Here is a 26,137-nt window from a genome sequence, read left to right on the forward strand (position 1 = left end):
GAGTAGTAGTCCCATACGGCGACTTAGCACAATGGTGGCACTAGCGTCGCATGGGGACACGCACGCGCGCGCACACACACACACACACACACACACACACACCCACACCAAATCAATCAAACGGCCGACACGATCCCCATGCGACGGTACGCCTCCATGTCTCTCCGCCCAAGCACTTCCGGCCGCTTCCCCGCACTTCCTGCTGCAGCGGTTCTGCACCACAAACCGCAATAAAACCCGCAGATATATTTTTGATCTGCGGGTTTTACTGCGGGTTTGACCTCACAATGGAGGTCTATGGGTGCAGAACCGCTGCAGTTCTGCACAAAGAAGTGACATGCTCCTTCTTTTTTCCTGCAGCTATTCAGCGCGGCTTTTTTTTGGAAATTCAGGATCGTGTGCACAGTGGTTCCCGTTTTCCATAGGGTACATTGTACTGTACCCTGCATGGAAAAAAGCTGCGGAACCGCAGCGGCAAAACCGCTGCGGTTCCGCGGTAAAAAGCGCACTGTGTGAACATGGCCTAATGCTGCAAATTCCACAAATGAGCATTTTCAGTTCTTTAAAACATATCAAATGTTTAGAAATTCTACTGTGCCTAATAATTTGGAACAGTGCATTTTGAGTTTGTATTCATTTTGGAGATTATACTGTTATCATTGGGAGATTTCTTCAATAAAATTTGATGTATAATCTAATGGGTGATGACTTTTATTAGACTGACTGTCATTTGCATCGACCATTTAGGAAAATCAGAGAAAAATGTCATTTGCATAGTAATTTGGAACATAGTGTACAACTAATATTAACCCTTCCACATCTTTACATTGCCAGGGTAGTTTTAATATTTGTTCCTATTCTCTGTTGTCCAAACCTGGGTGCGTCTTAAAGGGAATCTGTCACTTTTTTGGGTTATCATGTAAAAATATCGTTCAATTTAGTGTCACCTGTGCATTTATACCAGTACTTTTGATACCCCATGACTCCCTACCCTTGATCCATAAATACCGTCTATATTCCTCCCGCAGTGTATGTAACTCTGCTCGGTCCGATGGGTGGGGCTTATTGTCCGTCTCTCCCCCCTCCTGGCTTCGTCTACGCATTTCTTTCGGGCAATTCCTGCGTTCGCGTAGAGTTACCGTGCGTGCGCATTCAAATGTCCTCTCGCGCGTGCGCAGTATGCTTTCCCAACTGTGTGTAAAGCATAAAATCAGTATTGCGCATGTGTCAGCATACTCCATTACGTTCTATGGCCCAGAAGTATTGGGATGCATAGAATGTAATGGTGTATGCCAGTGCTTGTGCAATACTGATTTTATGCTTTACACACAGTTGGGAAAGCATACTGCACACGCGCATGAGGACAGTTGAATGCGCACATGAGGTAACTCTATGCGAACGCAGAAATTGCCCTAAAGAAATGCGTAGAGAACGCCAGGAGGGGGAGTGACAGACAATAAGCTCCGCCCATCGGACCGGACCAAGCAGATTTACATACACCACAGGAGGAATATAAACTGTATTTATGAATCAAAGATGGGGAGTAAAGGGGTATCAAAAGTATTGGTATTATGCACAGGTGACACTAAATTTAATGATATTTTTACATGATATCCCAAAAAAGTGGTGACAGATTCCCTTTAAAGGGAACCGGTCACCCCCAAAATGGAAGGTGAGCTAAGCCCACCGGCATCAGGGGCTTATCTATGGCATTCTGTAGATAAGCCCCCGATGTAACCTGAAAAATTAGAAAAAGAGGATAGATTACACAATGGGCGTCGCGGTCCGGGGCCTCCCATCTTCACAGGATGAAGTCTTCTTCTTGTATTCACTATGCGGCTCCGGCACAGGCATACTTTGTCTGCCCTGTTGAGGCAGAGCAAAGTACTGCAGTGCGCAGGCGCTGGGAAAGGTCAGAGAGGCCTGGAACCTGCGCACTGCAGTACTTTGCTCTGCCCTCAACAGGACAGACAAAGTACGCCTGTGCCGGAGCCGCATAGTGAATACAAGAAGAGGACGTCATCGTAAGAAGATGGGAAGCCGCGGAGCGGACCACGACGCCCATCGGACCAGACCGCACCTGGACCGCCCCTGGGTGAGTATAATCTAACCTCTTTTTCTCATCTTTCAGGATACATCGGGGGCTTATCTACAGCATTACAGAATGATGTAGATAAGCCTCTGATGCCGGTGGGCTTAGCACACCTTCCATTTTGGAGGTGACAGGTTCCCTTTAATCTGAAAAATACAGCATATAAAACACAGGAAAAAAAAATCAGAATGCGGGAAATATAGTCAGTCTATAGATGATATATATATCTATATATACACATACACACATGGTAAATCTATATACTGTACATGCATATATATCTATACACTATATAGGTGTACTATATACATGTACAGTATAATGTATAGATACATGTAGTAAATCTATTTACTGTACATACACACATATATTAATATAGGTATATCCTATAAATGCGTATACCCTATATAGATGTACCATATATACTGGACATGTTTATAAAAGTACTATATATTATATAAACGTATAGATAAGCAGTACACATACATATGCAGACATCTATATGCTGTATTGATGTGCTATATCTAATGGTATATAGATGTACTACATATATATATATATATATATATATATATATATATATATATATATATATATATATAGATGTAACATGCATGTGAAGTATGGAAAACATGATCTATAAATTGAGACCATGCAGGAGATAATACTGCGAGGACTTCTTTACACAGTATAGTACATACACACACTGCATACTATACTTAGCTGTGTAACTAGAGGCCACGCAGATTCACCTAACGTATATAGCACTTCGTTTTAGTGAGTGACGCACTTGCACACAACTTTCTCACCCGGCTTCAGGAAACCGCCATTTTACTTCAGAACACCCCGTCCGCCTCTCCTCCAATCACCAGCCTGCATTCCTTAGCCTTCGGGCGGGAAATACAACATCTCAGCACAGCTGCACGAGCTCTGCCGCCCGACTATTCAACCAATCACACCGCTAGGATACAAGGTTGGCCAATATGCGCTTCCTTTGCACTACAGTCAGCCAATGAGCTGGACTTGCAGTAAGGAATAGTTGCCGGGGAAGACTACACTGATGAGTCCTGTGGCGTAACGGTCGCTCGGGGGCGGGGCCAATCAGGTGAAACAGACGGCCGAGTTTCCCGGTGTCGTCCCGTTCACCGACTTGGATGAAGAGTATAAGGCATTATATGGAGGTGAGGAGCTCCCGGGATGTACGTGCTGTTAATTATAACTGTACGGTGTCACTTCCCGGTTTTGTTTCTGTAGCAGGGTGCTTCTCGCTGTGGTGGAGAGATGTCGGGGTCTTTCCTGCGTCTCCTCACTTGCCGCGTCCTTCTTGGTCAGTAGCGGACACGGGGGTCTTACAGTTTTCAGACCTCTGTATTGTGTTCGGGACACCTGTCCCGGCTGAAGGCCGATATATACAGCCGCGTATTTCCCGTCATGTATGTGTGTGGAAGTTGGATGCCAGCTCAGTCACTGGTCGGCGCAATTCACTGTAGCCTTCACGTGAGGCTTTGATGTCTGGGTATCAGAGGCCATACAGAGAGCCACAGCAGCGCCCCCTCAGTGGTCTGAGCCACAGCAGCGCCCCCTCAGTGGTCTGAGCCACAGCAGCGTCCCCTCAATGGTCTGAGCCACAGCAGTGCCCCCTCAGCGGTCTGAGCCACAGCAGTGCCCCCTCAGTGGTCTGAGCCACAGCAGCGCCCCCTCAGTGGTCTGAGCCACAGCAGCACCCCCTCAGTGGTCTGAGCCACAGCAGTGCCCCCTCAGTGGTCTTAGCAGTGCATCAGCAGCGTCCCCTCAGCGGTCTGAGCCACAGCAGCGCCCCCTCAATGGTCTGAGCCACAGCAGCGCCCCCTTAGTGGTCTGAGCCATAGCAGCGCCCCCTCAGTGGTCTGAGCCACAGCAGCGCCCCCTCAGTGGTCTGAGCCACAGCAGCGTCCCCTCAATGGTCTGAGCCACAGCAGTGCCCCCTCAGTGGTCTGAGCCACAGCAGTGCCCCCTCAGTGGTCTGAGCCACAGCAGCGCCCCCTCAGTGGTCTGAGCCACAGCAGTGCCCCCTCAGTGGTCTTAGCAGTGCATCAGCAGCGTCCCCTCAGCGGTCTGAGCCACAGCAGCGCCCCCTCAATGATCTGAGCCACAGCAGCGCCCCCTTAGTGGTCTGAGCCACAGCAGCGCCCCCTCAGTGGTCTGAGCCACAGCAGCGCCCCCTCAGTTGTCTGGGCCACAGCAGCGTCCCCTCAGTGGTCTGAGCCACAGCAGCGTCCCCTCAGTGGTCTGAGCCACAGCAGCGTCCCCTCAGTGGTCTGAGCCACAGCAGCGTCCCCTCAGTGGTCTGAGCCACAGCAGCGTCCCCTCAGTGGTCTGAGCCACAGCAGCGCCCCCTCAATGGTCTGAGCAGTGCATCAGCAGCGTCCCCTCAGCGGTCTGAGCCACAGCAGCGCCCCCTCAATGGTCTGAGCCACAGCAGCTCCCCCTCAATGGTCTGAGCAGTGCATCAGCAGCGTCCCCTCAGTGGTCTGAGCCACAGCAGCGCCCCCGTAATGGTCTGAGTAGTGCATCAGCAGCATCCCCTCAGTGGTCTGAACAGTGCATCAGCAGCGTCCCCTCAGCGGTCTGAGCCACAGCAGTTCCCCCTCAGTGGTCTGAGCCACAGCAGCACCCCCTCAGTGGTCTGAGCCACAGCAGTGCCCCCTCAGTGGTCTTAGCAGTGCATCAGCAGCGTCCCCTCAGCGGTCTGAGCCACAGCAGCGCCCCCTCAATGGTCTGAGCCACAGCAGCGCCCCCTTAGTGGTCTGAGCCATAGCAGCGCCCCCTCAGTGGTCTGAGCCACAGCAGCGCCCCCTCAGTGGTCTGAGCCACAGCAGCGCCCCCTCAGTGGTCTGAGCCACAGCAGCGCCCCCTCAGTGGTCTGAGCCACAGCAGCGCCCCCTCAGTGGTCTGAGCCACAGCAGCGCCCCCTCAGTGGTCTGAGCCACAGCAGCGCCCCCTCAGTGGTCTGAGCCACAGCAGCGCCCCCTCAGTGGTCTGAGCCACAGCAGCGCCCCCTCAGTGGTCTGAGCCACAGCAGCGCCCCCTCAGTGGTCTGAGCCACAGCAGCGCCCCCTCAGTGGTCTGAGCCACAGCAGCGCCCCCTCAGTGGTCTGAGCCACAGCAGCGCCCCCTCAGTGGTCTGAGCCACAGCAGCGCCCCCTCAGTGGTCTGAGCCACAGCAGCGTCCCCTCAGTGGTCTGAGCCACAGCAGCGTCCCCTCAGTGGTCTGAGCCACAGCAGCGCCCCCTCAGTGGTCTGAGCAGTGCATCAGCAGCGTCCCCTCAGCGGTCTGAGCCACAGCAGCGCCCCCTCAATGGTCTGAGCCACAGCAGCGCCCCCTCAATGGTCTGAGCCACAGCAGCGCCCCCTTAGTGGTCTGAGCCATAGCAGCGCCCCCTCAGTGGTCTGAGCCACAGCAGCGCCCCCTCAGTGGTCTGAGCCACAGCAGCGTCCCCTCAATGGTCTGAGCCACAGCAGTGCCCCCTCAGTGGTCTGAGCCACAGCAGTGCCCCCTCAGTGGTCTGAGCCACAGCAGTGCCCCCTCAGTGGTCTGAGCCACAGCAGCGCCCCCTCAGTGGTCTGAGCCACAGCAGTGCCCCCTCAGTGGTCTTAGCAGTGCATCAGCAGCGTCCCCTCAGCGGTCTGAGCCACAGCAGCGCCCCCTCAATGATCTGAGCCACAGCAGCGCCCCCTTAGTGGTCTGAGCCACAGCAGCGCCCCCTCAGTGGTCTGAGCCACAGCAGCGCCCCCTCAGTTGTCTGGGCCACAGCAGCGTCCCCTCAGTGGTCTGAGCCACAGCAGCGTCCCCTCAGTGGTCTGAGCCACAGCAGCGTCCCCTCAGTGGTCTGAGCCACAGCAGCGTCCCCTCAGTGGTCTGAGCCACAGCAGCGTCCCCTCAGTGGTCTGAGCCACAGCAGCGCCCCCTCAATGGTCTGAGCAGTGCATCAGCAGCGTCCCCTCAGCGGTCTGAGCCACAGCAGCGCCCCCTCAATGGTCTGAGCCACAGCAGCTCCCCCTCAATGGTCTGAGCAGTGCATCAGCAGCGTCCCCTCAGTGGTCTGAGCCACAGCAGCGCCCCCGTAATGGTCTGAGCAGTGCATCAGCAGCATCCCCTCAGTGGTCTGAACAGTGCATCAGCAGCGTCCCCTCAGCGGTCTGAGCCACAGCAGTTCCCCCTCAGTGGTCTGAGCCACAGCAGCACCCCCTCAGTGGTCTGAGCCACAGCAGTGCCCCCTCAGTGGTCTTAGCAGTGCATCAGCAGCGTCCCCTCAGCGGTCTGAGCCACAGCAGCGCCCCCTCAATGGTCTGAGCCACAGCAGCGCCCCCTTAGTGGTCTGAGCCATAGCAGCGCCCCCTCAGTGGTCTGAGCCACAGCAGCGCCCCCTCAGTGGTCTGAGCCACAGCAGCGCCCCCTCAGTGGTCTGAGCCACAGCAGCGCCCCCTCAGTGGTCTGAGCCACAGCAGCGCCCCCTCAGTGGTCTGAGCCACAGCAGCGCCCCCTCAGTGGTCTGAGCCACAGCAGCGCCCCCTCAGTGGTCTGAGCCACAGCAGCGCCCCCTCAGTGGTCTGAGCCACAGCAGCGCCCCCTCAGTGGTCTGAGCCACAGCAGCGCCCCCTCAGTGGTCTGAGCCACAGCAGCGCCCCCTCAGTGGTCTGAGCCACAGCAGCGCCCCCTCAGTGGTCTGAGCCACAGCAGCGCCCCCTCAGTGGTCTGAGCCACAGCAGCGTCCCCTCAGTGGTCTGAGCCACAGCAGCGTCCCCTCAGTGGTCTGAGCCACAGCAGCGCCCCCTCAGTGGTCTGAGCAGTGCATCAGCAGCGTCCCCTCAGCGGTCTGAGCCACAGCAGCGCCCCCTCAATGGTCTGAGCCACAGCAGCGCCCCCTCAATGGTCTGAGCAGTGCATCAGCAGCGTCCCCTCAGCGGTCTGAGCCACAGCAGCGTCCCCTCAGTGGTCTGAGCAGTGCATCAGCAGCGTCCCCTCAGCGGTCTGAGCCACAGCAGCGTCCCCTCAGTGGTCTGAGCAGTGCATCAGCAGCGTCCCCTCAGCGGTCTGAGCCACAGCAGCGCCCCCTCAGTGGTCTGAGCCACAGCAGCGCCCCCTCAGTGGTCTGAGCCACAGCAGCGTCCCCTCAGTGGTCTGAGCCACAGCAGCGCCCCCTCAATGGTCTGAGCAGTGCATCAGCAGCGTCCCCTCAGCGGTCTGAGCCACAGCAGCTTCCCCTCTGTGGTCTGAGCAGTGCATCAGCAGCGTCCCCTCAGCGGTCTGAGCCACAGCAGCGTCCCCTCAATGGTCTGAGCCATAGCAGTGCCCCCTCAATGGTCTGAGCAGTGCATCAGCATCGTCCCCTCAGCGGTCTAAGCCACAGCAGCATCCCCTCAGTGGTCTGAGCCACAGCAGCATCCCCTCAGTGGTCTGAGCCACAGCAGCGTCCCCTCAATGGTCTGAGCCACAGCAGCGCCCCCTCAATGGTCTGAGCAGTGCATCAGCAGCGTCCCCTCAGCGGTCTGAGCCACAGAAGCGCCCCCTCAATGGTCTGAGCAGTGCATTAGCAGCGTTCCCTCAGCGGTCTGAGCCACAGCAGCGCCCCCTCAATGGTCTGAGCAGTGCATCAGCAGCGTTCCCTCAGTGGTCTGAGCCACAGCAGCGCCCCCTCAATGGTCTGAGCAGTGCATCAGCAGCGTCCCCTCAGTGGTCTGAGCCACAGCAGCGCCCCCTCAATGGTCTGAGCAGTGCATCAGCAGCGTCCCCTCAGTGGTCTGAGCCACAGCAGCGCCCCCTCAATGGTCTGAGCAGTGCATCAGCAGCGTCCCCTCAGTGGTCTGAGCCACAGCAGCGCCCCCGCAATGGTCTGAGCAGTGCATCAGCAGCATCCACTCAGTGGTCTGAACAGTGCATCAGCAGCGTCCCCTCAGTGGTCTGAGCCACAGCAGCGTCCCCTCAGTGGTCTGAGCCACAGCAACGCCCCCTCAGTGGTCTGAGCCACAGCAGCGCCCCCTCAATGGTCTGAGCAGTGCATCAGCAGCGCCCCCTCAGTGGTCTGAGCCACAGCAGCGCCCCCGCAATGGTCTGAGCAGTGCATCAGCAGCATCCCCTCAGTGGTCTGAGCCACAGCAGTGCCCCCTCAGTGGTCTGATCAGTGCATCAGCAGCGCCCCCTCAATGGTCTGAGCAGTGCATCAGCAGCGTCCCCTCAGTGGTCTGAGCCACAGCAGCGCCCCCGCAATGGTCTGAGCAGTGCATCAGCAGCATCCCCTCAGTGGTCTGAACAGTGCATCAGCAGCGTCCCCTCAGCGGTCTGAGCCACAGCAGTTCCCCCTCAGTGGTCTGAGCCACAGCAGCACCCCCTCAGTGGTCTGAGCCACAGCAGTGCCCCCTCAGTGGTCTTAGCAGTGCATCAGCAGCGTCCCCTCAGCGGTCTGAGCCACAGCAGCGCCCCCTCAATGGTCTGATGCAGCGCCCCCTCAGTGGTCTGAGCCACAGCAGCGCCCCCTCAGTGGTCTGAGCCACAGCAGCGTCCCCTCAGTGGTCTGAGCCACAGCAGCGCCCCCTCAATGGTCTGAGCAGTGCATCAGCAGCGTCCCCTCAGCGGTCTGAGCCACAGCAGCGCCCCCTCAATGGTCTGAGCCACAGCAGCGCCCCCTCAATGGTCTGAGCAGTGCATCAGCAGCGTCCCCTCAGTGGTCTGAGCCACAGCAGTGCCCCCTCAGTGGTCTTAGCAGTGCATCAGCAGCGTCCCCTCAGCGGTCTGAGCCACAGCAGCGTCCCCTCAGTGGTCTGAGCAGTGCATCAGCAGCGTCCCCTCAGCGGTCTGAGCCACAGCAGCGTCCCCTCAGTGGTCTGAGCAGTGCATCAGCAGCGTCCCCTCAGCGGTCTGAGCCACAGCAGCGCCCCCTCAGTGGTCTGAGCCACAGCAGCGCCCCCTCAGTGGTCTGAGCCACAGCAGCGCCCCCTCAGTGGTCTGAGCCACAGCAGCGCCCCCTCAGTGTTCTGAGCCACAGCAGCGTCCCCTCAGTGGTCTGAGCCACAGCAGCGCCCCCTCAATGGTCTGAGCAGTGCATCAGCAGCGTCCCCTCAGCGGTCTGAGCCACAGCAGCGTCCCCTCTGTGGTCTGAGCAGTGCATCAGCAGCGTCCCCTCAGCGGTCTGAGCCACAGCAGCGTCCCCTCAATGGTCTGAGCCATAGCAGTGCCCCCTCAATGGTCTGAGCAGTGCATCAGCATCGTCCCCTCAGCGGTCTAAGCCACAGCAGCATCCCCTCAGTGGTCTGAGCCACAGCAGCATCCCCTCAGTGGTCTGAGCCACAGCAGCGTCCCCTCAATGGTCTGAGCCACAGCAGCGCCCCCTCAATGGTCTGAGCAGTGCATCAGCAGCGTCCCCTCAGCGGTCTGAGCCACAGAAGCGCCCCCTCAATGGTCTGAGCAGTGCATTAGCAGCGTTCCCTCAGCGGTCTGAGCCACAGCAGCGCCCCCTCAATGGTCTGAGCAGTGCATCAGCAGCGTTCCCTCAGTGGTCTGAGCCACAGCAGCGCCCCCTCAATGGTCTGAGCAGTGCATCAGCAGCGTCCCCTCAGTGGTCTGAGCCACAGCAGCGCCCCCTCAATGGTCTGAGCAGTGCATTAGCAGCGTCCCCTCAGTGGTCTGAGCCACAGCAGCGTCCCCTCAGTGGTCTGAGCCACAGCAACGCCCCCTCAGTGGTCTGAGCCACAGCAGCGCCCCCTCAATGGTCTGAGCAGTGCATCAGCAGCGTCCCCTCAGTGGTCTGAGCCACAGCAGCGCCCCCTCAATGGTCTGAGCAGTGCATCAGCAGCGTCCCCTCAGTGGTCTGAGCCACAGCAGCGCCCCCGCAATGGTCTGAGCAGTGCATCAGCAGCGTCCCCTCAGTGGTCTGAGCCACAGCAGCGCCCCCTCAATGGTCTGAGCAGTGCATCAGCAGCGTCCCCTCAGCGGTCTGAGCCACAGCAGCGCCCCCTCAATGGTCTGAGCCACAGCAGCGCCCCCTCAATGGTCTGAGCAGTGCATCAGCAGCGTCCCCTCAGCGGTCTGAGCCACAGCAGCGTCCCCTCAGTGGTCTGAGCAGTGCATCAGCAGCGTCCCCTCAGCGGTCTGAGCCACAGCAGCGTCCCCTCAGTGGTCTGAGCAGTGCATCAGCAGCGTCCCCTCAGCGGTCTGAGCCACAGCAGCGCCCCCTCAGTGGTCTGAGCCACAGCAGCGCCCCCTCAGTGGTCTGAGCCACAGCAGCGCCCCCTCAGTGGTCTGAGCCACAGCAGCGCCCCCTCTGTGGTTTGAGCAGTGCATCAGCAGCGTCCCCTCAGCGGTCTGAGCCACAGCAGCGTCCCCTCTGTGGTCTGAGCAGTGCATCAGCAGCGTCCCCTCAGCGGTCTGAGCCACAGCAGCGTCTCCTCAATGGTCTGAGCCATAGCAGTGCCCCCTCAATGGTCTGAGCAGTGCATCAGCATCGTCCCCTCAGCGGTCTAAGCCACAGCAGCATCCCCTCAGTGGTCTGAGCCACAGCAGCGTCCCCTCAATGGTCTGAGCCACAGCAGCGCCCCCTCAATGGTCTGAGCAGTGCATCAGCAGCGTCCCCTCAGCGGTCTGAGCCACAGAAGCGCCCCCTCAATGGTCTGAGCAGTGCATTAGCAGCGTTCCCTCAGCGGTCTGAGCCACAGCAGCGCCCCCTCAATGGTCTGAGCAGTGCATCAGCAGCGTTCCCTCAGTGGTCTGAGCCACAGCAGCGCCCCCTCAATGGTCTGAGCAGTGCATCAGCAGCGTCCCCTCAGTGGTCTGAGCCACAGCAGCGCCCCCTCAATGGTCTGAGCAGTGCATCAGCAGCGTCCCCTCAGTGGTCTGAGCCACAGCAGCGCCCCCGCAATGGTCTGAGCAGTGCATCAGCAGCGTCCCCTCAGCGGTCTGAGCCACAGAAGCGCCCCCTCAATGGTCTGAGCAGTGCATTAGCAGCGTTCCCTCAGCGGTCTGAGCCACAGCAGCGCCCCCTCAGTGGTCTGAGCAGTGCATCAGCAGCGTTCCCTCAGCGGTCTGAGCCACAGCAGCGCCCCCTCAATGGTCTGAGCTACAGCAGCGCCCCCTCAGTGGTCTGAGCCACAGCAGCGTCCCCTCAATGGTCTGAGCCACAGCAGCGTCCCCTCAGCGGTCTGAGCCACAGCAGTTCCCCCTCAGTGGTCTGAGCCACAGCAGCGCCCCCTCAGTGGTCTGAGCCACAGCAGTGCCCCCTCAGTGGTCTTAGCAGTGCATCAGCAGCGTCCCCTCAGCGGTCTGAGCCACAGCAGCGCCCCCTCAATGATCTGAGCCACAGCAGCGCCCCCTCAGTGGTCTGAGCCACAGCAGCGCCCCCTCAGTGGTCTGGGCCACAGCAGCGTCCCCTCAGTGGTCTGAGCCACAGCAGCGTCCCCTCAGTGGTCTGAGCCACAGCAGCGTCCCCTCAGTGGTCTGAGCCACAGCAGCGTCCCCTCAGTGGTCTGAGCCACAGCAGCGTCCCCTCAGTGGTCTGAGCCACAGCAGCGCCCCCTCAATGGTCTGAGCAGTGCATCAGCAGCGTCCCCTCAGCGGTCTGAGCCACAGCAGCTCCCCCTCAATGGTCTGAGCAGTGCATCAGCAGCGCCCCCTCAATGGACTGAGCAGTGCGTCAGCAGCGTTCCCTCAGTGGTCTGAGCCACAGCAGCACCCCCTCAATGGTATGAGCAGTGCATCAACAGCGTCCCCTCAGTGGTCTGAGCCACAGCAGCGCCCCCTCAATGGTCTGAGCAGTGCATCAGCAGCGTCCCCTCAGTGGTCTGAGCCACAGCAGCGCCCCCGCAATGGTCTGAGCAGTGCATCAGCAGCATCCCCTCAGTGGTCTGAACAGTGCATCAGCAGCGTCCCCTCAGCGGTCTGAGCCACAGCAGTTCCCCCTCAGTGGTCTGAGCCACAGCAGCGCCCCCTCAGTGATCTGAGCCACAGCAGCGCCCCCTCAGTGGTCTGAGCCACAGCAGTGCCCCCTCAGTGGTCTGATCAGTGCATCAGCAGCGCCCCCTCAATGGTCTGAGCAGTGCATCAGCAGCGTCCCCTCAGCGGTCTGAGCCACAGCAGCGCCCCCTCAATGGTCTGAGCCACAGCAGCGCCCCCTTAGTGGTCTGAGCCATAGCAGCGCCCCCTCAGTGGTCTGAGCCACAGCAGCGCCCCCTCAGTGGTCTGAGCCACAGCAGCGCCCCCTCAGTGGTCTGAGCCACAGCAGCGCCCCCTCAGTGGTCTGAGCCACAGCAGCGCCCCCTCAGTGGTCTGAGCCACAGCAGCGCCCCCTCAGTGGTCTGAGCCACAGCAGCGCCCCCTCAGTGGTCTGAGCCACAGCAGCGCCCCCTCAGTGGTCTGAGCCACAGCAGCGCCCCCTCAGTGGTCTGAGCCACAGCAGCGCCCCCTCAGTGGTCTGAGCCACAGCAGCGCCCCCTCAGTGGTCTGAGCCACAGCAGCGCCCCCTCAGTGGTCTGAGCCACAGCAGCGCCCCCTCAGTGGTCTGAGCCACAGCAGCGTCCCCTCAGTGGTCTGAGCCACAGCAGCGCCCCCTCAATGGTCTGAGCAGTGCATCAGCAGCGCCCCCTCAGCGGTCTGAGCCACAGCAGCGCCCCCTCAATGGTCTGAGCCACAGCAGCGCCCCCTCAATGGTCTGAGCAGTGCATCAGCAGCGTCCCCTCAGCGGTCTGAGCCACAGCAGCGTCCCCTCAGTGGTCTGAGCAGTGCATCAGCAGCGTCCCCTCAGCGGTCTGAGCCACAGCAGCGTCCCCTCAGCGGTCTGAGCCACAGCAGCGCCCCCGCAATGGTCTGAGCAGTGCATCAGCAGCGTCCCCTCAGTGGTCTGAGCCACAGCAGCGCCCCCGCAATGGTCTGAGCAGTGCATCAGCAGCATCCCCTCAGTGGTCTGAACAGTGCATCAGCAGCGTCCCCTCAGCGGTCTGAGCCACAGCAGTTCCCCCTCAGTGGTCTGAGCCACAGCAGCACCCCCTCAGTGGTCTGAGCCACAGCAGTGCCCCCTCAGTGGTCTTAGCAGTGCATCAGCAGCGTCCCCTCAGCGGTCTGAGCCACAGCAGCGCCCCCTCAATGGTCTGAGCCACAGCAGCGCCCCCTCAGTGGTCTGAGCCACAGCAGCGCCCCCTCAGTGGTCTGAGCCACAGCAGCGCCCCCTCAGTGGTCTGAGCCACAGCAGCGCCCCCTCAGTGGTCTGAGCCACAGCAGCGCCCCCTCAGTGGTCTGAGCCACAGCAGCGCCTCCTCAGTGGTCTGAGCCACAGCAGCGCCCCCTCAGTGGTCTGAGCCACAGCAGCGCCCCCTCAGTGGTCTGAGCCACAGCAGCGCCCCCTCAGTGGTCTGAGCCACAGCAGCGCCCCCTCAGTGGTCTGAGCCACAGCAGCGCCCCCTCAGTGGTCTGAGCCACAGCAGCGCCCCCTCAGTGGTCTGAGCCACAGCAGCGCCCCCTCAGTGGTCTGAGCCACAGCAGCGTCCCCTCAGTGGTCTGAGCCACAGCAGCGCCCCCTCAATGGTCTGAGCAGTGCATCAGCAGCGCCCCCTCAGCGGTCTGAGCCACAGCAGCGCCCCCTCAATGGTCTGAGCCACAGCAGCGCCCCCTCAATGGTCTGAGCAGTGCATCAGCAGCGTCCCCTCAGCGGTCTGAGCCACAGCAGCGTCCCCTCAGTGGTCTGAGCAGTGCATCAGCAGCGTCCCCTCAGCGGTCTGAGCCACAGCAGCGTCCCCTCAGCGGTCTGAGCCACAGCAGCGCCCCCTCAGTGGTCTGAGCCACAGCAGCGCCCCCTCAGTGGTCTGAGCCACAGCAGCGTCCCCTCAGTGGTCTGAGCCACAGCAGCGCCCCCTCAATGGTCTGAGCAGTGCATCAGCAGCGTCCCCTCAGCGGTCTGAGCCACAGCAGCGCCCCCTCAATGGTCTGAGCCACAGCAGCGCCCCCTCAATGGTCTGAGCAGTGCATCAGCAGCGTCCCCTCAGTGGTCTGAGCAGTGCATCAGCAGCGTCCCCTCAGCGGTCTGAGCCACAGCAGCGTCCCCTCTGTGGTCTGAGCAGTGCATCAGCAGCGTCCCCTCAGCGGTCTGAGCCACAGCAGCGTCCCCTTAATGGTCTGAGCCATAGCAGTGCCCCCTCAATGGTCTGAGCAGTGCATCAGCATCGTCCCCTCAGCGGTCTAAGCCACAGCAGCATCCCCTCAGTGGTCTGAGCCAAAGCAGCATCCCCTCAGTGGTCTGAACCACAGCAGCGTCCCCTCAATGGTCTGAGCCACAGCAGCGCCCCCTCAATGGTCTGAGCAGTGCATCAGCAGCGTCCCCTCAGCGGTCTGAGCCACAGAAGCGCCCCCTCAATGGTCTGAGCAGTGCATTAGCAGCGTTCCCTCAGCGGTCTGAGCCACAGCAGCGCCCCCTCAATGGTCTGAGCAGTGCATCAGCAGCGTTCCCTCAGTGGTCTGAGCCACAGCAGCGCCCCCTCAATGGTCTGAGCAGTGCATCAGCAGCGTCCCCTCAGTGGTCTGAGCCACAGCAGCGCCCCCTCAATGGTCTGAGCAGTGCATCAGCAGCGTCCCCTCAGCGGTCTGAGCCACAGCAGCGCCCCCTCAATGGTCTGAGCAGTGCATTAGCAGCGTTCCCTCAGCGGTCTGAGCCACAGCAGCGCCCCCTCAATGGTCTGAGCAGTGCATCAGCAGCGTTCCCTCAGTGGTCTGAGCCACAGCAGCGCCCCCTCAATGGTCTGAGCAGTGCATCAGCAGCGTCCCCTCTGGTCTGAGCCACAGCAGCGCCCCCTCAATGGTCTGAGCAGTGCATCAGCAGCGTCCCCTCAGTGGTCTGAGCCACAGCAGCGCCCCCGCAATGGTCTGAGCAGTGCATCAGCATTATCCCCTCAGTGGTCTGAACAGTGCATCAGCATCGCCCCCTCAGCGGTCTGAGTCAAAACAGCGCCCCCTGTGAAAATGAAAAGTTTTAATTTTAAAAATGGCTAATAGGAGAAAATGGACCACACAGTTTGTCACACAATGTCTGCTGAGTTTGACAGTGCCCTATAAGTGGTCAAATACTACATTTTAGGCACAATGCAAAGCTCAGAAGGGAAGGAGCACCATATTGGAGTGCAGATTTTGCTGGAATGATATGTAGGTGCCATGTCACCTTGGCAGAGACTCTTAAGGTGTCAGGACAGCAAGATCCCCCATAAGTGACCCCATTTTAAAAACTACACCTCATAATGAATTCATCTAGGGCTTCAGTGAGCATATTTACACCACATATGTTTCACAAAGTTTTATACCACTTAACTGTGAATATTTTTTTTTTTTTTTACATTTTTATCACTATGTTGTGTTAGCCCCAGGTTTGACATTTTCACAATGGGAAATAGGTAATTGTTATCAATCGCAGCGTTTAGGGGGTTAAACAGCCTGCGGCGTTGCTAGCACCATCCCTGGCTGTTACTGCAGGATCTCGGCCATTAGCAGTGCCGAGCTCCTGCAGTGATCGGTCAGTAGGTGCTGATATTTCAGCACCTCAGTGCAATCAACCTATGTTCGATCAGTCAAATTGACTGACTGATCACAGCCCCTTGAGTGCAGGGACTGATTGCATGGGCCGCCACACCTCTTCCCGTGCAGCTCTGCTGTCATTGATGGCTGTCAGCATGGAACTGTCACTGCGTGTTTACACACAGTGACAGTTTTAATTCATGACTGGCATATTACATCATGATGCAAGAACTGACACCCACTCATGATGTGCTATGTCCGTCATTGGTTGTAAAGGGATTAAGCCCTGGGTACATATATGTCTTGTTATTTGTACACAGTATTTTCTACAAATATATATCGTGATTATTGGTTTTGACCAGGAACATAAAATAGTTAGCTTTTTAAAATAAGGTAATAATAAAGTTTGGATTTTTTAATTGAATGAGAATACTCTAGTTGTAGTTAGACACATGTAACCCGTTAATGACCACCAATATGTTTTTTTTACCTACCTAAGATGTGAGTGAGTAGCATCCCCAGACGGGACATTCCAGCATCTGTCAGCTGTACACTATAGCTGACAACTTGCTGCATCAGCCACGATCAGCGTTGGCACCCACCATAGCTGTTTAACCCCTTTGATGTTACTGTCAATAGTGACTACAGCATCTAAAGGGTTATTGTGGGGCTCCTTATTATGAGATTATTATTGTGTGGTCCTGATGGTTGCCATGGCAATTCACCGCCGAATAATAGCTTTAGGCTATGTGCCCACGTTGCAGATTAGTGTGCGGATTTTTCTGCACTGTTTTTGCAAAATCCATAGGTAAAACGCACTGTGTTTTACCTGCGGATTTCCTGCGCTTTTTGTGTGGATTACACCTGCGGTTTTACACCTGCGGATTCCTATTGAGGAGCAGGTGTAAACCGCTGCTGAATCTGCACAAAGAATTGACATGCTGCGGAAAATACAATGCAGCGTTCTGTACAGTATTTTCCGCAGCATGTGCACTGCATATTTGGTTTTCCATAGGTTTACATGGTACTGTAAACCGCATGGAAAACAGCGGCCAATCTGCTGCGGATCCGCAGCCAAATCCGCAACGTGTGCAGATGATTTTATGTTTTTTAATAAGGCCATGAAAATCCAGTTTAAAAACTTGAAAGGTGAAACCCGCTTTAAGGCCGGCGTCACACTCAGCGTATCAAAATACGGTCCGTTTTTTACGGCCGTAATACGCAGAAATGTTCCCAAACTAGTGGTCCGTATGTCATCCGTAGGCAGAGTGTGGCAGCGTATTTTGCGCATGTCATCCTCCGTATGTAATCTGTATGGCATCCATAGTGCGATATTTTCTCGCAGGCTTGCGAAACCGACATCTAATGGATTTATGGGCTCATGTTCGTTAAAACATATATACAGTATCTATATATGCCATTGAGACACATATATTTATATTTATATTTCAGACAGCGCTAGCCATCATAAAAGCCGGTAATTCAATTGCCGGCTTTTGCTCTCTCCTTCCCAAACCCGACATGATGTGAGACATGGTTTACATACAGTAAACCATCTCATATCCCTTTTTTTTTTTCTTGCATATTCACACTACTGTTAGTAGTGTGTGTGTGCAAAATTTGGGCGCTGTAGCTGCTAAAATAAAGGGTTAAATTGCGGAAAAAATTGGCGTGGGCTCCCGCGCAAATTTTCTCCGCCAGAGTGGTAAAGCCAGTGACTGAGGGCAGATATTAATAGCCTAGAGAGGGTCCATGGTTATTGCCCCCCCCCCCCCCCCCCCTGGCTAAAAACATCTGCCCCCAGCCACCCCAGAAAAGGCACATCTGGAAGATGCGCCTATTCTGGCACTTGGCCACTCTCTTCCCACTCCGGTGTAGCGGTGGGATTTGGGGTAATGAAGGGTTAATGTCACCTTGCTATTGTAAGGTAACATTAAGCCAGATTAATAATGGAGAGGCGTCAATTATGACACCTATCCATTATTAATCCAATAGTACGAAATGGTTAATAAAACACACACACATTATTACAAAGTACTTTAACCCCTTTCTGCCATTAGACGTACTATTCCGTCCATGTGGGGTGGGCCCTAATTCCCAAGGACGGAATAGTACGTCCAGCGCGATCGGCCGCGCTCACGGGGGGAGCGCGGCCGATCGCAGCCGGGTGTCAGCTGACTATCGCAGCTGACATCCGGCACTATGTGCCAGGAGTGGTCACGGACCGCCCCCGGCACATTAACCCCCGGCACACCGCGATCAAACATGATCGCGGTGTGCCGGCGGTACAGGGAAGCATCGCGCAGGGAGGGGGCTCCCTGCGTGCTTCCTTGAGACCCCCGGAGCAACGCAATGTGATCCCGTTGCTGCGAGGGTCTCTTACCTCCTATCCCTGCAGGCCCCGGATCCAAAATGGCCGCAGGGCTGCATCCGGATCCTGCAGGGATTACTTCCGGGTGCAGACCAGGCTCTGGTAAGCCTGCAGCACTGTAAGTCAGATCGGTGATCTGACAGAGTGCTGTGCAAACTGTCAGATCAGCGATCTGTGATGTCACCCCCTGGGACAAAGTAAAAAAGTAAAAAAAAAAAAATTTCCATATGTAAAAAAAAAATAGAAAAAAAAATCCTAAATAAAGAAAAAAAAAAATTATTCCCATAAATACATTTCTTTATCTAAATAAAAAAAATCAAACAATAAAAGTACACATATTTAGTATCGCCGCGTCCGTAACGACCCCACCTATAAAACTATATCACTCGTTAACCCCTTTAGTGAACACCGTAAAAAAAAAAAAAAACGAGGCAAAAAATAACGCTTTATTCTCATACCGCCAAACAAAAAGTGGAATAACACGCGATCAAAAAGACAGATATAAATAACCACGGTACCGCTGAAAACGTCATCTTGTCCCGCAAAAAACGACCTGCCATACAGCATCATCAGCGAAAAAATAAAAAAGTTATAGTCCTCAGAATAAAGCAATGACAAAATAATTATTTTTTCTATAAAATAGTTTTTATCGTATAAAAGCGCCAAAACACAAAAAAAATGATATAAATGAGGTATCGCTGTAATCGTACTGACCCGAAGAATAAAACTGCTTTATCAATTTTACCAAACGTGGAACGGTATAAACGCCTCCCCCAAAAGAAATTCATGAATAGCTGGTTTTTGGTCATTCTGCCTCACAAAAATCGGAATAAAAAGCGATCAAAAAATCTCCCGTGCCCGAACATGTTACCAATAAAAACGTCAACTCGTCCTGCAAAAAACAAGACCTCACATGACTCTGTGGACTCAAATATGGAAAAATTATAGCTCTCAAAATGTGGTAACGCAAAAAATATTTTTTGCAATAAAAAGCGTCTTTCAGTGTGTGACGGCTAACAATCATAAAAATCCGCTAAAAAACCCGCTATAAAATTAAATCAAACCCCCCTTCATCACCCGCTTAGTTGGGAAAAATTAAAAAAATGTATTTATTTCCATTTTCCCATTAGGGTTATGGTTAGGGCTAGGGTTAGGGCTGGGGTTAGGGTTGGGGCTAGGGTTGGGGCTAGGGTTAAGGCTACAGTTAGGGTTGGGGCTAAAGTTAGGGTTAGGGTTAGGGTTTGGATTACATTTACGGTTGGGAATAGGGTTAGGGGTGTGTCTGGGTTAGAGGTGTGGTTAGGGTTACCGTTGGGATTAGGGTTAGGGGTGTGTTTGGATTAGGGTTTCAGTTAGAATTGGGGGATTTCCACTGTTTAGGTACATCAGGGGCTCTCCAAACGCGACATGGCGTCCGATCTCAATTCCAGCCAATTCTGCGTTGAAAAAGTAAAACAGTGCTCCTTCCCTTCTAAGCTCTCCTGTGCGCCCAAACAGGGGTTTACCCCAACATATGGGGTATCAGCGTACTCGGAACACATTGGAGAACAACTTTTGGGGTCCAATTTCTCCTGTTACCCTTGGGAAAATACAAAACTGGGGGCTAAAAAATAATTTTTGTGGAAAAACATTTTTTTTTTAATTGCATGGCACTGCGTTATAAACTGTAGTGAAACACTTGGGGGTTCAAAGCTCTCACAACACATCTAGATGAGTTCCTTAGGGGGTCTAATTTCCAAAATGGTGTCACTTGTGGGGGGTTTCTACTGTTTAGGTACATTAGGGGCTCTGCAAACGCAATGTGACGCCTGCAGACCATTCCATCTAAGGCTACTTAGACTCTAGCACTAGCGTTAACTGCAATCCGCCACAATGCGTCGTTTTGCCGAAAAAACGCATCCTGCAAAAGTGCTTGCAGGATGCGTTTTTTACCCATAGACTTACATTAAGCGACGTATTGCGACGGATTGACACACGTCGCAACCGTCGTGCGACGGTTGCGCCGTGTTGTGGCGGACCGTCGGGACCAAAAAACGCTACATGTAACGTTTTTTGCTCACGACGGTCCGCTTTTTCCGAACTATGCCCCCACCTCCCCGCAGCTCACAATGGGGCAGCGGATGCGCTGGAAAAATGCATCCGCTGCCCCCGTTGTGCGGCGGAGACAACGCTAGCGTCGGAAACCTCGGCCCGACGCACCGCGACGGGCCGAGCCCGACGCTAGTGTGAAAGTAGCCTTAGTCTGCATTCCAAATGGCGCTCCTTCCCTTCTGAGCCCTCCCATGCGCCCAAACGGTGGTTCCCCCCCACATATGGGGTATCAGCGTACTCAAGACAAATTGGACAACTTTTGGGGTCCAATTTCTCCTGTTACCCTTGGGAAAATACAAAACTGGGGGCTAAAATATAATTTTTGGTGGAATTTTTTTTTTATTTTCACGGCTCTGCGTTGTAAACTGTAGTGAAACACTTGGGGGTTCAAAGTTCTCACAACACAACTAGATAAGTTCATTGGGGGGGTCTAGTTTCCAATATTGGGTCACTTGTGGGGGGTTTCTACTGTTTAGGTACATTAGGGGCTCTGCAAACGCAATGTGACGCCTGCAGACCAATCCATCTAAGTCTGCATTCCAAATGATGCTCCTTCCCTTCCGAGCTCTGCCATGCGCTCAAACGGTGGTTCCCCCCCACATATCAGGTATCAGCGTACTCAGGACAAATTGGACAACAATATTTAGGGTCCAATTTCTCCTGTTACCCTTGGAAAAATACAAAACTGGGGCCTAAAAAATAATTTTTGTGGAAAAAAAAATTTTTTTTATTTGCACGGCTCTGCATTATAAACTGTAGTGAAACACTTGGGGGTTCAAAGCTCTCACAACATATCCAGATAAGTTCCTTAGGGGGTCTACTTTCCAAAATGGTGTCACTTGTGTTTTTTTTTACACTGTTTGGGTACATTAGGGGCTCTGCAAAAGCAATGTGACGCCTGCAGACCATTCCATCTAAGTCTGCATTCCAAATGGCGCTCCATCCCTTCCGAGCCCTCCCATGCGCCCAAATGGTGGTACCCCCCCACATATGGGGTATCAGCGTACTCAGGAGAAATTGGACCCCAAAAGTTGTCCAATTTGTCCTGTTACCCTCGGGAAAATACAAAACTGGGGGCTAAAAAATAATTTTTGTGGGAAAAAAATTTTGTTTCATTTTTACGGCTCTGCATTATAAACGTCTGTGAAGCACTTGGTGGGTCAAAGTGCTCACCACACCTCTAGATAAATTCCTTAGGGGGTCTACTATCCAAAATGGTGTCACTTGTGGGCGGGTTTCAATGTTTAGGCACATCAGTGGCTCTCCAAACGCAACATGGCGTCCCATCTCAATTCCTGTCAATTTTGCATTGAAAAGTCAAACGGCGCTCCTTCCCTTCCGAGCTCTCCCATGCTCCCAAACAGTGGTTTACCCCCACATATGGGGTATCTGCGTACTCAGGACAAATTGTACAACAACTTTTGGGGTCCAATTTCTTCTCTTACCCTTGGGAAAATAAAAAATTGGGGGCGAAAAGATCATTTTTGTGAAAAAATATGATTTTTTATTTTTACGGTTCTGCATTATAAACTTCTGTGAAGCACTTGGTGGGTCAAAGTGCTCACCACACCTCTAGATAAGTTCCTTAGGGGGTCTACTTTCCAAAATGGTGTCACTTGTGGGGGGTTTCAATGTTTAGGCACATCAGGGGCTCTCCAAACGCAACATGGCGTCCCATCTCAATTCCAGTCAATTTTGCATTGAAAAGTCAAATGGCGCTCCTTCGCTTCCGAGCTCTGTCATGCGCCCAAACAGTGGTTTACCCCCACATATGGGGTACCGGCGTACTCAGGACAAATTGTACAACATCTTTTGGGGTCCATTTTCTCCTGTTACCCTTGGTAAAATAAAACAAATTGGAGCTGAAGTAAATTTTGTGTGAAAAAAAAGTTAAATGTTCATTTTTATTTAAACATTCCAAAAATTCCTGTGAAACACCTGAAGGGTTAATAAACTTCTTGAATGTGGTTTTGAGCACCTTGAGGGGTGCAGTTTTTAGAATGGTGACACACTTGGGTATTTTCTATCATATAGACCCCTCAAAATGACTTCAAATGAGATGTGGTCCCTAAAAAAAAATGGTGTTGTAAAAATGAGAAATTGCTGGTCAACTTTTAACCCTTATAACTTCCTAACAAAAAAAAATTTTGGTTCCAAAATTGTGCTGATGTAAAGTAGACATGTGGGAAATGTTACTTATTAAGTATTTTGTGTGACATATCACTGTAATTTAATTGCATAAAAATTCAAAGTTGGAAAATTGCGAAATTTTCAAAATTTTCACCAAATTTCCATTTTTATCACAAATAAACGCAGGTAATATCAAATAAATTTTACCACTATCATGAAGTCCAATATGTCATGAGAAAACAATGTCAGAATCACCGGGATCCGTTGAAGCGTTCCAGAGTTATAACCTCATAAAGGGACAGTGGTCAGAATTGTAAAAATTGGCCTGGTCATTAACGTGGAAACCACCCTTGGGGTGAAGGGGTTAATGAAATAAAGACACAGGGTGTTTTAATATTTTATTAGACTCTTAATCCACCTGAAGACCCTCGTTCTGTAAAAAAGGAAAAATAAAAAAACAACAATATCCCATACCCTCCGTCGTTCTGGTCACGTCCCACGATGTAAATCCATCTGAAGGGGTTAAATCATTTTACACCCTGGAGCTCTGCTAAAGCAGTCGCTCCTGTCTGTAAAACCCCGGGGAATGAATGGAGTGCAGGGGAACGTCCTGTAGTTACCTTGAGTCACGGTGATGCGCCCTCTGCTGGATGAACTCATATGAACTCGAGCCTGGGAAAATTTCCCACGCTCCAGTTCATATGAGGACATATATATATATATATATATATATATATATATATATATATATATATATATATATATATATATATACCTATTCTATTCTGTCAGTGTGATTTTACTGTACACCTCACTGAATTGCCGGCTTTTCTAGAGAACACCGGTGCGTATTTCTCGCAAGTCACACGCATGGTCCGTGTGTAATCCGTATTTTTCTCGCCTCTATAGACTTTCATTGGCGATTTTTTTGCGCAATACGGTGACAAACGCAGCATGCTGCGATTTTCTACGGCCGTACAAGACCGTATAATGCGGATCAGTAAAATACGGCAGATAGGAGCTGGGCCATAGAGAATCATTGTACCGTATGCAATCCGTATTTTCTGCACCTCTCATACGTCCGTAAAACTCACTAGTGTGACGCCGGCCTAAGGGGTTAAATTAAATTATATTCTTTCTTGAATAGCACTATTATGTATTTTTGTGTCCTTTATCTTTGTTAAGAGTGACTGACTCCATATACTGTCTGTGTTCTTTTAAAGCAAACGTCTTTCTACAGATCGAGTAACCTGGATGTTGGGGGCAAACTAATGGATGCTTTTGCCAGCAGTACATTGTCCAAACCGTATTCCACCTACAGCTCCCACAAAGTACAGGTATGTTGTAATATTGCATCAGACTCTTGACTATTCATTAGTAACAGAAGCTACAAAACAGACCCTTCCTGCCCTGGTGATTTTCTCGTTTTGTTTTTTTTTTCTCTTTCCAATAACAATAACTTTTATTTTTAGTCAACATAGCCGTTTGATGGCTTGTTTTTGCAGGACAAACTGTAGTTTTAAATTACACCATTCCTTTTATCATACAATTTACTTTAAAAAAAAAAAACGGAAAATAAAGTCCAAGTGGGATGAAATGGTGAAAAAGAAAATACAATTCTGAAAAGTTGAAAGTCAGGAGTGCAACTTTTCAGAGCATCGGGGAACACTGGCCCAGAAGTGACGGTGACTGTCCTGTGCGCAAAAAAATTGAAATCACTACCCTGAAAAGGGCGGAACAGTGCACAGGAGAGATGGCAAGCAGAATATGCAGGTGTAGTATTTCTGGCAGCGCACCTGACTTCAGAGGGGGAGGATAGATCTAGTATAATGAGAGAGGAGGCAGTCTTATCATCTGGGCAGCATATGCCCCATAGGCTGGAAGATCAGAACGAAAAATTATGATTTTTTTAATGACCAAGACATCATCAAGGAGGCATACAGGTAGCTTCAGCTTTAGGGCTTATACCCATCGTAAAAAGAAAAAAAAGTCCAATATTGTTTCTGAAAAGTCAGATGAGTGGCATGCGATTTTCATGCGAGTACAATCTTGATTTTTATCACCTTGCATCCGATTGGCAACCGAATCACATGCAAATGCAATTCATATGCAATGCTATTTTAATATTAGCTTTTACTTAGACGAATTCTCTCTATCATTTAAAGATAGTTTTCCAAGGAAATATTCTTCGATATTTATAGATATATGCGAGAGAGAAATGTATATAATCAGAGTTTTGCGTGTGAAGCTTACTGTACATGTAATTTAGTAATAAATAATTAAATTTCTGAAAATTGGCAAGGCATCCCCCGAAATGTTATTGACCAGCAGAGGGAAAGCGAACAGCTGGGGCTGTTGTTTATAGCCTGGGAAGAGGGTAATACCCAGGTAGCTCACCGGGCTATTAATAAATATTCATTAAAGAAATTACGTGGGGTCCCCCCTATAATAGCCAGCAAAGGCTAGTCAGACAGTTGTGGGCTTATATTAATAGGCTAGGAAAAAGCCATGGGTATTGGCCCCGTCTCAGACTAAAAGCATCATCTCAGCTGCCCAAGAAAAGGCGCATCCATAAGATGTCAGCTTTATATTGGCAACTGACATCAAGCCCAGGGGTTAGTAATGGAGAGGCGTCTATAAGACATGCCCATTACGAACCTCATAGTTATACTGTAAATCAAAAACACTCTGAATAAAGTCCTATATTTGAAATAATGACACAGATTCCTTTATTGAATAAAAAAAAAAACACTTATACTCACCTTTACGCCAAATCTGTTGAATCCCATGTCCCCAGTACGAAAACTAAAATAATAAAGCAACATAATTCTCACTTGAAACCAACATGAAGATTATCCTCCAACACCCATGTCCCCTATAAAAAAGTTTAAAATATAAACCACTATATTCCTCACCTCTCCGACTAGAAGATAATCCATTAGTTCATTGATGACTCTAGCTCTGCTACATCTACTTGACATTCTGAACACTGGCATGTGAGTGTTCAGCATATCAGGAAGCAGAGACACTGAGCTACACATGCTTGCGCACCTCAGTGCCTCCAGACAACGGGAAAAATGTGAGCGGGGTTCATATCCAATGAACAGCGTTCTCCTCACTAATGTCACCACGAGTGTGAGAAAGTTCTCACACTCACGGTGCCATGATAAAAGTCAGCAGAGTTCATATCCAATGATCCCCATTCACTTCCATGACATCCGCACGAGCGCCATGAGAACTTTCCCACGGTGCCCGCACTGATGTCGTTGAGGTTAAAGGAGTCCATTGGATATGAACCCCGCTCTCCTTTTTCCCATCTCCGTGAGGCACTGAGCTGCGCAAGCACACACAGCTCACTGTCTCTGCTTTCTGACATGCTGAACAATCGCATCATGCCAGTGATCAGCATGCCAAGTAGATGTAGCAGTGCTAGAGTCATCTGTGGACAAATGGATCCATTATTACCTTCTCGTTGGAGAGGTGCGGAATATGGTTGTTTATTTGTTTTAACTGTTTTACAGGGGACATGGGCATCAAAGGATTCTCTTAACATTGGGGACAGATGAGGATAATGTTGCTTTATTTTTATTTTTTTACAGGGGACATGAGTTTCAATGGATTGGGTGTAAAGGTGAGTATAAGTGTTTTTTTTTAAATTCAATATAGGAGTCTAGCATTTCAAGTAAAGGACTTTATTCAGGGTGTTTTTGATTTACAATATGGCTATGAGGTTAGTAATGGGGGTGACCTATAGATGCCTCTCCATTACTAACCCCTGCGATTGATATTAGCTGCCAATACAAAGCTGACATCAACTCCCACCAACTATTACCCCACTTGTCAACACACCAGGGAAAGTGGGAAGAACGAGGCTAAGTGCCAGATTTGGGGCATCTTATGGATGCACCTTTTCTGGGGTGTCTGAGAGCTAATG

At 52.6% G+C, this 26,137-nt stretch overlaps 2 protein-coding genes across 16 annotated transcripts in view; one reads left to right on the forward strand and one right to left on the reverse strand.

The window, feature by feature from the left end:
• The window catches only part of LOC143765697 (uncharacterized), a 247,057-nt gene extending 244,025 nt beyond the window's left edge, over positions 1-3,032 (reverse strand). For 8 of the 11 annotated variants that reach the window (XM_077252625.1, XM_077252624.1, XM_077252622.1 and 5 more), the window contains exon 1: positions 2,883-2,976. The gene's annotated coding sequence lies outside the window, so the exon portion shown is untranslated. Of the gene's footprint in view, positions 1-2,882 lie in introns of all 11 variants that reach the window. The other 3 variants (XM_077252626.1, XM_077252627.1, XM_077252623.1) reach the window with 2 other exon arrangements.
• A 101-nt stretch (positions 3,033-3,133) lies between these two features.
• The window catches only part of MEIOC (meiosis specific with coiled-coil domain), a 224,250-nt gene continuing 201,246 nt past the window's right edge, over positions 3,134-26,137 (forward strand). For 3 of the 5 annotated variants that reach the window (XM_077252612.1, XM_077252611.1, XM_077252615.1), the window contains exons 1-2: positions 3,134-3,273; positions 23,427-23,540. In XM_077252612.1, the coding sequence (XP_077108727.1) occupies positions 23,479-23,540 (62 nt within the window). In that variant the 5' untranslated portion in view covers positions 3,134-3,273; positions 23,427-23,478. The remainder of the gene's footprint in view (positions 3,274-23,426; positions 23,541-26,137) is intronic. The other 2 variants (XM_077252613.1, XM_077252614.1) reach the window with 1 other exon arrangement.

This window comes from Ranitomeya variabilis, chromosome 4 (genome assembly GCF_051348905.1).
Source record: "Ranitomeya variabilis isolate aRanVar5 chromosome 4, aRanVar5.hap1, whole genome shotgun sequence".
Classification (NCBI taxonomy): Eukaryota; Metazoa; Chordata; class Amphibia; order Anura; family Dendrobatidae; genus Ranitomeya; species Ranitomeya variabilis.